Source organism: Cetorhinus maximus, chromosome 19 (assembly GCF_964194155.1).
Source record: "Cetorhinus maximus chromosome 19, sCetMax3.hap1.1, whole genome shotgun sequence".
Taxonomy (NCBI): Eukaryota; Metazoa; Chordata; class Chondrichthyes; order Lamniformes; family Cetorhinidae; genus Cetorhinus; species Cetorhinus maximus.
The window spans coordinates 63,012,044-63,028,969 of record NC_135897.1 but is presented as its reverse complement, the minus strand read 5'-3'; the positions used below and the strand labels follow the sequence as shown (position 1 = coordinate 63,028,969).

Genomic DNA, 16,926 nt, shown 5'->3' with positions numbered 1-16,926 from the left:
TTAAAAATGTTTATTTTTTAAAATTACTTTTGGAAACCTCATCCCGCCCGTGGATAAGGTTTCATAAAAAAATCCAAAGGCCACCTGGCCGATTCGCCAGCCTGCCAACCGAACGGTTGGATGGGCAGTGAAAAATAAAAATCAATTACCTGCTTAAGGGCCTTAAAAGGCCTCTTATTTGTCGACGGGCGTGCTGCCGACTCTCGGCCGGCAAGTGCACAATTACGTCGGGACATTTGCCCATCGTCACCGCGCGTGATATTACGCCCGATCGGGTTGAGCACACGCCCACCCGGCCGCGGGACATAAAATCCTGCCCATGTTATTTGTTTACAATGAAATGTAATTCTGGGGACCCAGGAGAAAAGGGATGAACATTTGTCTTTAGTGTACATGACTCTAGTTATAGAGGTGGGATGACACCAGGTGGCTCACACCCTAAGCTAATGGAAGAAGTGAGTTTGGACTATTTCCAAATAAGATATTCCAGAATGATGAGAAGTGAGGATAAAAGTTGGAAAGTTGGAATCATTATTGACACAGCTTTACCATGGCTTCTGTGATATGATTCTTCTGGACACAGTTCAGCATCACTTCAGAGGCAGAAGAAGAGAAAGACATTGCCTGTGCTGGCAATGCTCAAATAATCCTAGGAACTTGAAGGATTAGGACCTTCCATGTTGTCTTCACTGTTTTTTGTTAAGTACATGTAAAATCTTGCTTAATAAATTCTACTTAGTTCATAAATATAAGTTATTCGTAACTTGTTAGGTAAGGTACAGCTGAGACCGTAGTGTTAGATATTAAGAATTCAGAACTTAGAGCTTTTAATTAGAAGAGTTTTATAACTTGAAACCCTAAAATCTTAAAGAGAATACTTACTTAACTTTAAACCTATTATTTCTTGTTTAGCCTCTCACCCTGATAATTAAAGCTAATCAAATCTTTTTGGTAGATTTGCAGGGCACTTTTTATTGCCATATTTCACTATCTCAAACCTGACTAACATGATTAAGTTATTTTGATGAAGAGAGACAGGGTTGATGAAAGTAGTGCAGTAAATGTATATATCAACCTTCAAAACGCATTTGACAAAGTGCCATATAACAGATATGTGGAAAATAGAAACATGCGGGATTAAAGGAATGGTGGTAACTTGGGTATGTAATTGTGAGGAGAAACCATTTCCCCTGGCAAATGGGTGAGTAACCAGAGCACATAGGCTTAACATAAGTGAGCAGAAATTAATTAACACAGAGAGTTGTTGAGATCTGGAACACTACCTGAACTGTTCCTTAGGAACTTTCAAAAGACAATTGGGCATGCACTTGAATAGGACTAATTTACAGTGTTGCAAGGAAGAGCTGGATTGCAGGTCTAAATATACAGCTTTTTCAAATAATTAACACAGGCACAACTGGCCTCCTTCCATACTATAAGATTCTATGGTCAGAATCTTCCATTCTGAAATCTAAGTTCAGCAGTGGGAATGGAAATAGAATGATTTCTGCTGGGGTGGGGGGTTGGGGCGGGATGGTTGACCACATGTCATCTTGCATCGTTCAGCTCCTTACATATGTATCCACGAGGAGCTTGCCGATTCTTGCGACAGGGGCAGGGAGGAAGTCACTGTCCCTGCTGTTACCTCATGAGGTCGAAGGCCTGGGCACAATATTTAAAGGGCACCAGACAGCCTGCACTGTCCCTTCCACCTTTGCCCGGCCACTACTCCATCCTTCCCCATTAACCCTTAGTTGGTCATCCTTCATGCAACTTGCACTGTCACCACTCATTCTCAACCATAACCTGGTATTTACAGAGGCTCACCAAAGAGGATAATGCAGTGACAACTCACCATTAATCATGGAAGAAGTCTACCTCACCAGGTGCATGCCAATTATGTGCATTAATGAATGTGAACATTCAGATTTCTTGCTGGCAAGGAACATAATTTGGAGGGGGAACTTAATTCCAGTGAACTGACCTTTCAATGAGCATGCATGACATGCTAATGCATGCAAAAGGGCTTCCTGGCATTGTTCGTTGGGAAGCTCGGCCTGCCTTTAACCCGCCTTTAAAGTCCCAAGAACTTAATTGCTAAAGTTCATCCTGTCGATAGGAAACTGATTTTTGGCCTCCCATGAAATTAAGTTCCCCCACTCACCAAGCTTGCCGCTGCTGGCGGAATTGGAAGATTTACCCTATGATTCTATTTTAAATTATTATTGAACAGTATTTCAAACATTTATGTCGATCTAAAAAATAGTTTTAATCCTGCCCAGGAACTATTTTGTTTACTTTTTGTTATGATATGGCAGATGGTAATTGCCAGGATGACCAAATCCCAATGGGAAATTGGGCCAAGTTAACACAACGATTTGCAATTTGTAGTTTTATTATGAGAAGGTATGGTTTACTGAGGTCAAAAGCAAAGATTCAATTACCATTTTTGGAGATTTTGAATATTACATTAAAACATTTATTAACAAAAAAAAAACTTAAACACACAAGATTACATTTAAATAGTTAAACTTTAGTCATAGCATATCGCAAAAGATTTCTACTTAACTAGATTCACAAATAAACACCCTTTTCCAGGCAACAGTCCCCATAGATTCTTAATCTATAAAACATTCAGTAATAATAGCAAGGCACCCACTGTTGCTATAAGGGATATATTTCACAAGCTTCTCTCTCCCTCTCACTCGACAATGGAAATCCAAGGCTTGTAACAAAACCTTGCTTTCTGGACCAACCAGACACTTCTCTGGGTTGGCTAGAAGCTGCTTCCTTCACAAGACTGTGTTCACACTCCATTCAAGATCACATGGCCACACACCTCATACAGCTTTCAATCTTTCCTTAAATACATTTTTCCACTTTTATCTTTAAACCCATTGCTCTTAACCGTCTTTTGGAAGTTACCTTTCCCAGAATCTAAAATCTTTCATGTTGTCTTTATGGCCACCACTTCCTGAAAAAATATGCGTAATAACTTTGCTTTATTTATTTATGATCTTTGCCAGTTGTAAAACTTCTGTTTCCCACTTTGAAATTCAATAGCTAAAAATTCACTCCTCATTTATCTCCTAATGCAAATTCCTATTCATGTTGTATTTACTGGTATCCCACCTTAACTCGTCCATTTCACTTCAAAATGCCTGCTTTTACACATAATCCCTTTGATGGTTTAAAACTTGCAGTCTGTGTTCAGTCTAATTAAATTAGGCACCACACACACACGCACACACACACACACAAACCTGCTTCACAGTATCCCACAGCAATATTGGAAAAAATGATACTTTCTTTACATTTTTAAATATCTTTTTAAAATGCTGGCTAGCATTTGTTGCCCATCCCTAATTGCCCTTGAGAAGGTGATGGTGAGCCGCCTTCTTGCATTGCTGCAGTCCATCTGGTGTAGGTACATCCACAGTGCTGGTAGGAAGGGAGTTCCAGGATTTTGACCCAGCAGTGATGGAACAGTGAAATAGTTCCAAGTCAGGATAGTATGTGGCTTGGAGGGGACCTTGCAGGTGGTGGTGTTCCCATGCATCTGCTGCTCTTGTCATTGCAGATGATAGAGGTCGTGGGTTTGGAAGGGGTTATCATAGGAGCCTTGGTGAGTTCCTGCAGGGCATTTTGCAGATGGTACACACTACTGCTATTGTGTGTCAGTAGTGGAGGGAGTGCATGTTTAAGGTGGTGGATGGGGTGCCAATCAAGTAGGTTGTTTTCTCCCGGATGGTGTCAAGCTTCTTGAATGCTGTTGGAACTGCACTCATCCAGGCAAGTGGAGAGTATTCCATCACACTCCTGACTTGTGCCTTATAGATGGTGGACAGGCTTTGAGGAGTTAGGGGGTGAGGTACTCTCCACAGAATTCCCAGCCTCTGACCTGTTCTTACAGCCACATTGTTGATATAGTTGGCCCAATTAAGTTTCTGGGCAATGGTAACCCCCCCAGGATTTCGACAGTGGGGGATTTAGCAATGGTAATACCATTGAATGTCAAGAAGAGATGGTTAGATTCTCTCTTGTTTGAGATAGTCATTGTTTGGCACTTGTGTGATGCAAATGTTACTTGCCACTTATCAACACAAGCCTGAATGTTGTCCAGGCATTTCTTCATATGGACATGGGCTGCTTCAATATCTGAGGAGCCACAAATGGTGCTGAACATTGCTCAATCAGCAGCAAACATCCCCACTTCTGACCCTATGATGGAAGGAAGGTCATTGATGATGCAGCTGAAGATGGTTGGGCCTAGGATATTACCCTGAGGAACTCCTGCAGCAATGTCCCAGGACTGAGATGATTGACCTCCAACAACCACAATCATGTTCCTTTGTACTATTTAAACTCCAGCCAGTGGAGAGATTTCCCCCTGATTCCCATTGACTTCAGTTTTGCTAGGGCTCCATGATGCCACACTCGACCAAATGCTGCCTTGATGTCAAGGGCAGTCACTCTCACCTCACCTCTTCTGTCCATATTTGGACCAAGGCTGTAATGAGGTCAGGAGCTAAGTGGCCCTGCCGGAACCCAAACTGAGTGTCAGTCAGCAGGTTATTTGAGTTGCCAGACCTGTTCGAAACCTATCCCATTTAGCATGGTGGTAGTGCCACATAACATAGTGGAGGGTATCCTCAATGTGAAGTTGCACCAGAGCGCCAAATGCACATTTATAGTAGCTACTGTATCATATTCCCGAAGGTGCATTGTTATTTGAAAAGCAATATACCATTATCTCAGCAAATCTCCATGCAGTTAACAATTGCTGGAATAAGAGAAATCTCATCCAGGGGGGTAGTTAAGCAATTTAATTTCAAACTGAGTATAACTCACATATACCAGATTCCTTCTTTGAACTCTGCTGGACCATGTAACATCTCGGAGACCTCAATTTGGAGGAAAATGGGCTAGTGCAAAAGATCTTTCAAAATGTTTTCATAGATTTTGGACATATTCTAATGTGAAGTTTTTTTAGCAACACAGAAGACAGACACCATGAGCTGGATTTTTGTAGAGGTGTGGAGGTGGGTTTGGAAGCAGATGTACCGGCAAATTCGCTCTTCCGGTTGGCGAGCCTGTCTACTGCAACAAAAACGAAAATAAAAATAGCTGGAAAAACTCAGCAGGTCTGACAGCATCTGCGGAGAGTAATACAGTTAACGTTTCGAGTCCGTATGACTCTTCATCAGAACTAAGGAAATATAGAAATGAGGTGAAATATAAGCTGGTTGAGGGGGGTGGGACAGGTAGAGCTGGATAGAGGGCCAGTAATAGGTGGAGGCAAAGAAGAGATTGCTAAAGATGTCATAGACAAAAGGACAAAGGGGTGTTGACGGTGGTGATATTAGCTAAGGAATGTGCTAATGGTGATATTAAAGGGTAGAAAGCAGGACGAGCAAGTGACAGCTAGCCCTAGTGGGGGTGGGGGGAAGGGATCGAAATAGGCTAAAAGGTGGAGATAAAACAATGGATGGAAATAAATTTAAAAATAACGGAAATAGGTGGGAAAAGAAAAACATATTTAAAAAATTATAAATTATTGGAAAAAGGGGGATTGGAAAGGGGGTGGGGATGGAGGAGAGAGTTCATGATCTGAAGTTGTTGAACTCAATGTTAAGTCCAGAAGGCTGCAAAGTGCCTGTCTACTGGCTTGTTTCTGTAGTTAAAGGTGTTCAGCAGAGAAATGGTTAATGTGGGACAGGAGATACAGTACCGCCCACAATGTGATGTAAAGAGAATCACATGACAGTAGACTGAGTATAGTAGTAGTCTAGCAGAAGCCAGCATGGAGGCAGCACCCATGCAGGGTTGGAGATGTACATAGTTATGAGTTGTTAATAAACACTTAAAGTTCAACCTCCAGGCCTCCCTGTGAGACAACAAACAATTCTTACAACAGTTTCTGACTCCAGCATATTTTGAAGGAGGCTGATTTGGCAGTGAGGGGTTATGGTTACCCTCTGTCTATATCAGGTAGCCAATTAGGCCAAGTTGTTATTAAAGGCATTCTCTTGACGCTGTCTGAAACTTTGCACACAGCAGGCAGGCATTCCACTAAGGCTGCATCTTGGCCAATGGATGCAGGTGGCTCCCAGGAACAGACCGGAGTCCAGTGATGCCTCCATTAATTCCCACCACTAACCCCCCTTCACCACCCCACAATGATGGACTGGTTGTGGCCACTTTTTATTTTTGAGCATTGAAAAATCTTCGGAGGGCCCTTCCATCTTGAAGTACCTCTATGTTGAGGCACCCTCTTGATCTTCTATCTTCTATCTCCAACAGTGAGGTTGCCAAACTTCGAGTGCTGGATGGTCATCTACTGGCCCTCCAGACTTGGGAGCCGACCTGTCATCCTTAATTAGGCAGGGCTTCTGGTGGTGGCCACTTAATCGGCCGCCTCCTCCAACATCTGCCTCTGGGTCCCGCCGCCAGCATTTGTGGATTCCCAACCCACATTTTACCCTGACGAACCAGGACCCAAGAATGAAAATCCTACCATGAGCTCTCTGAAACAGCAATAACTTGGTCCCATTCTCCTACCATCATACCATGTTTTAAATTTTTAATTTTCAATTAATTACCTGCTCTTTAAAGTTATTATGAATTCTACTTCCATGTCTGTTTCTGATCAAGTACCTTATGTTCTAATAATCCCCTCCATATGAAAGGTTTTTCTCACCTGTCCATTCATTTTTTTTTAAGACAACATTAAATTTATGCCCTCTAGTTACCATCTCACTGGCTAGTGACTACTGAATGGGGAAAAAAATGTTCTTCTTAAATCTCTCTTTTAAAAAAGCACAGCACAGGCTACAGGGATTGATTATTTATATTGATGCCACATCACCTAGTTTTTGAAATTTACAACCTATAAAGTGAAATCAATTGTCTCATCCCAGGCTCATTGGCCTAGATTTTCATCTTTGGGGCAGGTAGAGGGAGTCAGGAAAATTCCTGGATCGGCCTATGCTCCTCGGGAGAAAGTTCCTGCAAAGGCAGGATCTTTATTGCTGTGGGCCAGGTGCAAGCTGGAGTTGGGCCTGGAAGAAGTGTGGAGATAGCCACAGGGGATGCCGGGTGCTGAGGCCGCCTGTTTAAAAGACCCACTGCAGTGCCATGGGACTTTGTCCCAGTGAAACAAAAACACGAAGGCACTCCAACCCTCACCCCCCCTTTACCCTCCAAACACTCCCCATGCTACATACATACCACCTCATGCCCCCACCCAACCCCTTAGGCCTCTCATATTCCCTACGCCAAGCTCTGCCCTTCCTCACACCCCCATGTCCCCTCATGCCCCTATGCCAAACAACACCCTTCCACCCACCCATTATGTCCCTGTATGCCCCCATGCCAAGCTCTGCCCTTCCACCCACCTCCTAGGTTCCCTTAATCCCCCTGTCAAGCTCTGCACTTCCACCAACCCTCTATGTCCCCTTATGCCCATATGCCAATCTCTGCTCTTCCATGTCTATTGACCCACTGCATACTTTCTAGAACCAATGAACATCATTGTGTAAAGTGGGATGTGTAACAAAGCTTTGAAAAAATGTAATCACTTGAGAACTTTCTCTTATGCTTGAAAAAACCTGGACCAAGCTAATAAAAATGCGTCAATCATCTAGGCCCTTTGAAGTTTCAAAGGCCCCACAAACCACAAACCCTTGAAACCACCTAACTTGTGTCAACAAACATTGTGAAATTGAACACAGAGATCAGGTAGCCTGAGCTGTCAAACAAACAATGTTTTCTCTGGGGAGCAGGTGTTCTCATATTTTAATTGTGTACAATGGGGTCAAAGGGCATAAGGAGACAGAGGTTGGGTGGGAAGGCGTAACATGGCATAGGGTGCATGAGGGAAATCTTTTGAACTTACCTTTTAAAAGGTCCCTTCTTGATTCCTCTAAGGGGCCATGAACCAGGACTCTTTAAAAACTTAACCTGACTCCAGAAAATTGCGGAGGAGTAGGAGATACCTATCTCCGCAACGGATCCAGCCAGGTTGGGTGTACCAGATGCAGACTTCTGACAGGGAGCAGCCAGCACCCTTTAAAGGCACTTCTGAAAATTAGACAGTCCGGGAATGGGGTCGGTAAACCCGGAATCGAGACCTGCATGCCATTTTTAAATGGCTCCCAAGTCGGTGAAAAGCCAGGCCATTATCCAGGGTAGACCTCTTTACTTCTTGTGAACAGTGGGAGTTGGGATCTTTAAACTCACATCCTAGGTGGTGTGGAGAGGTGGTGAGTGACAGGCTACTTGTGAATCAAAGGGGTGGGGGAAGGTTGTGGAACTCAGTGTTTCAGTTGGGGGTGAAAGAAACAAAGGGTCACATGCGTCATCAAATTTTCAACAACAGACAGTGGCACATATGCTCTAGACCTAAAGCTGGAAGCTCAACTGTTTAGGAAATCATGTTTTACATTTAGAAGTAGTCTGAATAGAAAGGTAATGCCAGAAGCAAATAAATCAGCCGCTGAAAGGGCAGAATATGTGGTTTATTATTTTATATCCACGTTTTTGAGGAGAAAAGTGAGATTAACCTATGGTAAAACTTTGCTTTGACTGTTACTCTCTATGTTCACGCTGAAATAAAGAATCCTATTGTTACACCCCTTAGTCACGCTATTATATGCTTGGATATGGGGTAGTATGGGCACATCCCTATATATAAGATACTTAAACTATTTATGAGAATAACCAATACTGTGATATTAGAAAGAGTATCTATCGCAGACCCTAAATTTCTAACAATTGATTAGAACTAAGTGGGAAATTGAGTTACATCCTGCTGAGGGGACTCCCTACACAATGATGGCCAGGCAGATGTGGTCACAAATAATTTTAATAACCACACACATCTTCCATGGGCACCTCCATCTTGAGGCGCCCTCATGTTCACCTGCCTGCCATACCTGTGCTCACTTCTCTTGGTGGGGCTACCTGCAGGACATTGCTGCAGGGCCACACATTGGGCTAACTGGATGCCTGTTCCGCCTTCCATCCTTAATTGGATGGCGCTCCTGGAGACGGTCTCTTTATTGGCTGCCTCTGGTAAGATGGCATGGTGGACAGTCAGGCATCAGCAATGGGTTCAGGACCTGCATTTCGTCCTGACTCCAGTAAATAAAGGTGGGAAGATTTCACCCATAGACTGAAAATAAAGGTAACACCCGAAGTAAGTCAGTCCACACAAGAAACTGGTTTATTTTCCCCTACGTTTTTGAAGAGACGTGTGAAATTGAGATAAATAAGTGGAATTTACTTTGATTGTTACTTTTTACATTTTTATGCTACTTCTGAAATAAAGCAGCTTAACAATTTACCAAGTGTTTCTCATTTCTCCTTCAAAAGGATGAAAAAATGAAAGTGTGCACGTGAAAGGCGTAATATCCAGTTCAGAACGCAAGGGTCCTATTGTTAAACCATTGGTTTAACTGCCATATAGGCCAGGAATTTATTGAGCCATATTGCCATAGCAACAGCAAAATTATGATGAACACCATTGTCACAGCCATAAAGGACCCAGGAAATTATGGCACTAGAGAGTATTGCCAATATTCTCACAATGCCATAATTTCCTGGGACTTATGCACCAATTCACCAAAGCCATTATCGCCCATTCAAAAAGCGACACTTGAGAATCTTCTTTATTTGCATCAGTTTTCTCACTGCTTGGAAGAGTTCTGTTAAATAAATTCTCTGGTGTCTTCTAATGATTGCAATGATTAGTTCTGGGCACAGGAGAGAGCGTTAACCATTTTGTTCCATCACTTACAACTGCTGGTTGTTGAAGAGTAAAACAGCAAAGGCATGGGATTATGCACTCACATGAGGGGTGACTCATTTTAATACTGTGTGGACTAATGATTCACAACTTGCTACTAATTGTTCAGATATGCACAAAAGACATACATTTTTGAATACTGATTTGAAACAAGTCATTATAATTTAAAAGGGGAGCCACTGCTATCAAATATTGAATATCTAAATGCTACTTAGCTCTGAAAATTCAGAAATTGAGAAAATATTAATGCAGCGGCAACCTTACCATTGAGTGATAGTGCAATTCTGAGCTTCCTGATTTACCATTACCTTCGATCTGACCAATTCAAGTCAGTTTTCCGGTTAAGTTTGGAGTAAATTCACCATTGGAGAACGAGGGTGCATGATGGCCTAACTCATGGCATTCATCACCAATTTCACCATTGCTGGAAATTTCCAGCTGGTGTTAGATATTTGGCAAAATAGTCACTCAGCCACCCGCAGGATAACCAATACTACTATGTCGAAGAGAATAATTCCAGCAGGTGGTTAACATTGTGAACAATAATTCAACAGTAAACCAACTAGAATCATTAGTTATTTGAATCCTTCATAACTCTTCCAAGAATTAGTTCTTCAACTTTGATATAAAAAGAAATTCAACTTGAAATTTGATATTCAGTAGAATATGCCTGTGTAAAAAAACAAGCAAAAAGCTAGCTAAGTAAAACCCCACGACAACTTGCTACAATCGCTGTAATTTGATGCATATTACAAATGATTTGTACACACTGACATACTATGTTCCTATAGTTACTACACTTTAATTTCTTAACCAAGCCCTTCTGACATTTACGTCAGAAGACTTTTTACAAACTCCTTAAGACTCTAAGGTCCTGCTTGAATGCATCTATTAGAAATACAATATTCACACTATTAGAGAGTAATGTTAACCCTGGAAATTGTTGCATCATGAAATTACTTAATAAAATCACCAGCCATTATTCTGATTGCTTTTTCCTTTCAAAATGTATCAACTTGCAAAAAGCTAGTAGTTCTGAATTAATCAACCCTCCCAAACACCTTTACAATTTCAGATTATATCACAAAATTTATCAAAAGCTTCTCTGCAAACCTTACTTTAAGAACTAGTTATTGCATAAATTCCTGCAAATTTTTAATTAAATCCAGATAAATGTATAATATTTCTGGTCAGGAAAGGTTAAGTATGCATAAAAATGTAAATGTGGTTTAATTTCTAAATAAAAAAATTATAGTATTGAAATCAGACTTGGCACTACAGCAGTTTGTTTGATTTAAAGCAGAATGACATTATTAAACCCATGTAGTCTTCTTGGCTCTCCTAATAACATTTTTACATCAATGATTTATTTATGTTGGATTATGATTTGTCAAATCATTTATTGCAAGAAATGTATTTATAGAGTACTTCCCACAATCTCAGGAAATCCCAAAGTATTTTACAGCCATTGAAGTGCTTTGAATGAAATAGATGAGTAGATCATCTTTTTACTGTGATTGATCGAGAGAAAAATACTGGTCAGGATACCTCCCCTACTCTTTTTCAAATAGTATCTTGGGGTTTTTTGCATCCACCTGACCTCAATTTATCATCTCAATTCAAAGACAGCGGGCTGGATTTAGTGGAGGCAACGGGGGTCTCACCAGCTGGCAGGAGACCTCTAAGTGGCGGGGGGAGGGGGGGGGGGGGGGGTGTGTGTGTGTGTGTGTGTGGATGTAATGTCCACTGAGAACTACTGGCCAGAGGCCAGCAACTCTATTGGACAACAGCACCACCAGGAGGCAGTGGTTGCTGCCAATATGACACCCACTTGCGGCTAAGTATCGTCACAGGATCCCAGGCCATAAGTGAATGATGGGGGTGGGCGTGGTGTGGGGTCATGGGGAGGGAGTTGTCAGTAGCAAGGACAAGGGGTGGCTCTCTCATTGGGCAACCCTATTCCCAATGCCGGGTCTCTCAATCAGGCGCTGAGTGCCTTTGAATGAGAACCCCCCCCCCCCACTCCTCACATGGTGAGCCCCCATCCAGCAGTGCCAGGATGAAGCCCTTAAGTGGGCATTAATTGCCATTTAAGGTTCTCAAGGACTGGGTGGGAAGGCTGTCCACAGTCCTTCCTGCCACGTACTTAATCAGGGAGGAGACAAGAAGGCGGTGGGGTCCCAACCTACCACCCTCCTATCTGATTAAATGCCCCATGACATGAAACTCACCATGGGGAAAGGCATTAAATTCTGCCCAGCAGTGCAGTGCACCCTCGGTACCGAACTGAAGTGTTAGCTTGGAATAGGTGTTCAAGTCAAGTGTTCAAAGGGACTTGAATCTGCAACCATCTGACTCAGTGATGAGAGTGCTAATACTGAGTCACAGTTGACATTGCAGAGACAATCATGGCTACCTTTTAAACCGTGCTCCATCATACAATCACTTTCTATTAGGTACAGTTATTTATCTTGCCTGGAAATATTTCAAGAATTTTGTTCCTTTTTTCCTACTTCCACCCATACACTGAATCCAACTGTTATGTGACTGCAAAGTAGAACAGCAACAACAAATGTGCAATGTCAATTCTTCATATAATAAAGCACTACACAGTATCAATTCTTAACAATCCTGCATTAGACTCACAAAGCCAATCACATATGCTAGAAACAAAACATTTGATGAGGCTATTACTTATGGGGGAAAAAAAAAAGTGAGTTAAGCCTGCATACCCCATAGATTTATGGGCTAGCTATCACTGGATGATAGCTGGAATTCCTTTGTAAATTCACTACGTGTTATTTACAGGGCGTAAGCTTTATCAGAATATGGATAAATTATTAATTTATATGCATGATCATCACACAAAATAGACATGGAACACACTACAAATTGCAGTTTACAAAAAATGATTTCAAACACAGATTAAAATCCACTGGATAAAATTGTCATAATATTGTTAACTATATTTTCCTTTGTTTGTAAAGGGAACAAATAAATGTGTACACATATAAAGCATAGCAAACTTCATTGACCTTTTCATTCTCATTTGTGACCAAAGAGAAATATTATAAATGTTATAAAGTGTAATGAATACCACTGAGTGATTTCATGATTATATTCTAATCTTAAAATTCAAAGGACAGTTATAAATTACTCAATCTCATGGTTTATGACATCATCTGAATCCCTTGGAGTAACTGCCTTCTGATTATTATCCACTATCCATTGTTCTCTTTTTACTGCTGATGCAAAAAAGGAAACTCATGATTCATAGACTTCGATCAAGTTAATTATTTTGCAATATTCTTCTGTACTGATGCTTGGCAAATAACATCTATATAAATTGAATAATTTAACATCTAAACTTTAACAAATACATAGAATAAAGTACAAACCATTACTTGCAGAAAATTAGGATCACTTGTATTGCAAAGGAAATTGAACAAGAAAACAATGCACAATACAGTACTGACATTCAATGTTTTATTTTCTGTTTGTGTGTAAGTGTCCATTAAGGGAAAGGAAAAAAAATCATTTATCCAGGAACTTGGCATGTTTCAAACCAAGCATGGATCAGCTATCTAACCCCTCCCCAAGTACACAAACACGCTATAACCTCAGTCAAATGCACCTGTGTAACATTTATCTTTCATGTAGTCTTTCCTTGTGGCCTCTCAGAACAGAATTGTTGAGTAGGTACGCATTCGTAATGAAATTGAAGCAGTTTTATTCAGTCAAAACTATTCACTGGTAACAGAACAAGGATTTCCCAAACTCCTTTCACTCATTTTACAGAGGCATATCAGCCATAATTGCTTCATATTTCTTTTTCTGAATTGGAACAAAGGTGCCAGGAATGACAGGAGAGTGCTTTCGTGATTAGCCACAAATTATTTGCCTAGGTATGTGTTTTTTTGTGATGCCAGATTGGATCTTATTAAGGTCATTCAAAGCATATTTTATACCCTCTCAGCAAATATCTTCCTTCCCTTTTCCCCAAATTCTACCATTTTCGGTGTTTGCTGAAACCTGATTATACAGCCATCATCTCATCATACATATTAGATTTGAACTGGATTCTTCAAATATGCTGGTCTGCTTGTTGAGTACATATCATTCACACAGGACTAAATAAAATTTTAAAATTTAAACAATGCTTCTTACCGACATGAGTGATAACATTGACCAGTCGCTGTGTGAGTTCTTGAAGTGACATCTCTTCCTCCCTTAGACAGAGAAGCATCTCACAGTGTTCAGCACCAAACCTACAGCTGCTCCCGTAGAATCTTCTCAAACACACAAAGGCAAGTGCCACTCCCAGTAGCAATGTTCCATTCAAGATACCGGTACTGTTGCAGCTATTTCTGATTCCTTTTTGGCATCTTCAGTAATATTCAACGTTTCCTTTTTAAAAAAAAAAAATATATATATATAGTTTTAGGCCATGGAAACTCAACATCCAGATATTTTTAGAAATGTGAGGACAAAGCTAATGAAATTCTGTATCAAACCTGCTTGCTGCTCATTTCTATTAACACCGAGTCAGGCTTAAACAGCAAATCACTGTGCAGCTACCTGCCTCAAGGGAGATGCTGGGTGACCGTATTTCAAATCAAAACCTGGAGTCATGGATCAATAGGACTGGAACTAGAATAGCATAAAAAAGATTATTGATCCACAGCTTTAGTTGAATTCATTTAAACATTTTGCTTCACATTTAGACCAAAATTACTTTCTCGTTAAAAAATAACCCTTTCAGTCTCACGTAATCACATGTCAGCCTGTCACATTAATTGTCTTTGGTTATCCATTTGGATTATCCTTTTTATGAGTCTTTTTTAAATAATATTTTCTATTGACAGCTGCTTCCCCTGTCAAACTCTGAATATTAGCAACATGGTAACACCACCATCTGCCACAGCTCAAGCAGACAAAATATGTAAAGGCCCAAAAGGCATGGTCTCCAAGGAAGATCAATGTGAAAAACCTTAGCAATGCAATCTCTGAGATGCAGCTGCTACCTTCTCTAAAGCCTTGAGGGATCATTTCTGAAATGACAGTTGAAATCAATGCATTCTGTAATCCCAGCATGTGTTCTAAATGAAGGAAATGCAAACCAATCCTGTAAAGTATGTGAAGAAATAGTAACTACAACATATCTGTAAAGAGCCTTGGAGTCAAGGGGTTAAGAGGGCAAAAAATATAGAGTCAGAATGCCTGTACAATAATGCTGGCCCTGGGAGCCAGACCAATTCTGTGCTACAGTGAGAGTGTTTATCTGTGTTCTTTTTAATTCTTTATTTATGAGAATCCATTGACAAATCCAAATGGGAAATATGAGACCTGATCATAAGCACTGCCTTTGTTAGCTTATGGTTACTTGAAGTTACTGCATATATTAGCTCAGTTCAGTACTGATATTCTTAACAAATGTATTTTGGTTTATGAGCTCTAACTGCTATTATACTAGTTGAAATATTTTATGACTGTGGAATGGGAAATTAGAAGAAAAAGTGTCAATGTTGCCCATTAAAAATGCATTTGTGGGTCATTAGAACAAAATTGGAAGTAACCATTTGAAAAGCTGGCAAAGATTATCAATGGCAAAAAAACATGGGAATGCAAACCAGGTGGAATTTTATCAGCCATCTGGAGGCGGCTTTGGAAGTGGGGGATCTAAAGATGCACCTTTAGAAAGATGCACATACTGGGTTGTCTACCTGACGCAATCCCACTTCTGAGCGACCTTGCTGGAGTTGGGGGTCAGACTGGAACTGGCTAACTGCCTGGCAATGACAAGTAGCCAATTAGTGGTAATTAAGGGCCACTTGGGGCAGATTGGTGATGCTGCTGGGATGGGATGCCAGGATTCTAAATTTGGACAATGCAGGTCCTCAGTGTTGTCCACTCCTGAAAAAAAGCATGAAGCAGCAAGACGAGCCCTACAGTAGCATTTATTTAAAGGGCCATGTCTCACGTAAGTAAAATTTATAAAACTTTTTCTATTCAAAAATGTCTCAAAGTCCTCTGGAATATTTTTGGAGATGTTTTGATTCATTTGCCAGAGACCATTGTCACATCAGTCTTTCGCTAACGTTGCTTGTTATTTCCTGATGTTTCATCTTCCATTGTCACCAACAACAGACTCTCCCCTTGCCTTTTCCAATGGTTATACTTCCTCAATTTCTTCTTCTTCATTTCAGCTACAAGCCCATGAGATGCTGAGACTCTGGTGTTCCTGTGCACAAATTCACTGGTTCTTTGCTCTGTCCAGCTGATTTTAAGGACTCTTTGCCAGACCCACATTTCAAAAGCTGTAATCCTCTTCTCACCAGCGTTACTGAGGGTCCAGTTTTTGCACCCTTACAGTGCAATACACCATGCCAGAGATTTTTCTAGTTGCTTTTACAAATACCAGGCAACATTGGATGTCCTCCACACTTCATTCAGCTGACAAGTTCCATTTTGTCATCCTCTCCTTTCTTGTTTATGTTCTTTTCACGTGCTTTTTTTCTTTAGTTTTGATTTTATTCTCATCTCTTTATTCATCCATGGCATTTCATGACTAATTTCTACCAATTTTTTAATGGAACATATTTCTTCTAAACGCTATCGATCTCTCCTTTAATTGTTAACAATAATCTATTATTGTCTACCCCTTTGACTGTCAATGTATTTCTCCAGTTTGCCTTCCTTGGCTCCATCCTCATCCCATCAGATTTGGCTTTTTTTCCAATCTATTACTTTAGCACTGGACTATCTACATCTCTTTCAATCACTATCTTAAACAATATGATCACTATTCCCTAGATGCTCCCGCGTGCTTACTTCTATTATGTACTCTGATTTTCCAATACTAACAGTGCTTTGTCCCTTTTTGAACTTCTTACTTAGTAGCTCAGAAAGGATAAACTTTGCATGGAGAAAGTAAAGTAGATAAACAAGATAATGTTACAATCTCGATAGAGACAAATAATTTTTTAAAAAATACAAAATCCCAGTTATTTACTGAAAGGATGAAGCCACAATATTCCATGGTTTAAAACAGAGAAAATTTTACTATGCAAGAGTCAAACAAAGCAAGTACTAAATATTATCCTAGATAACATCCTATA

At 40.6% G+C, this 16,926-nt stretch overlaps 1 protein-coding gene across 1 annotated transcript in view; it reads right to left on the bottom strand.

The window, feature by feature from the left end:
- The window catches only part of mcf2l2 (MCF.2 cell line derived transforming sequence-like 2), a 396,665-nt gene extending 382,287 nt beyond the window's left edge, over positions 1-14,378 (bottom strand). Inside the window, exons 1-2 of the mRNA XM_078563948.1 lie at positions 14,323-14,378; positions 13,976-14,215 (exon numbers count right to left, since the gene is read on the bottom strand). Of these exons, the coding sequence (XP_078420074.1) occupies positions 13,976-14,054 (79 nt within the window). The 5' untranslated portion in view covers positions 14,055-14,215; positions 14,323-14,378. The remainder of the gene's footprint in view (positions 1-13,975; positions 14,216-14,322) is intronic.
- Between the last annotated feature and the right edge of the window lie 2,548 nt (positions 14,379-16,926).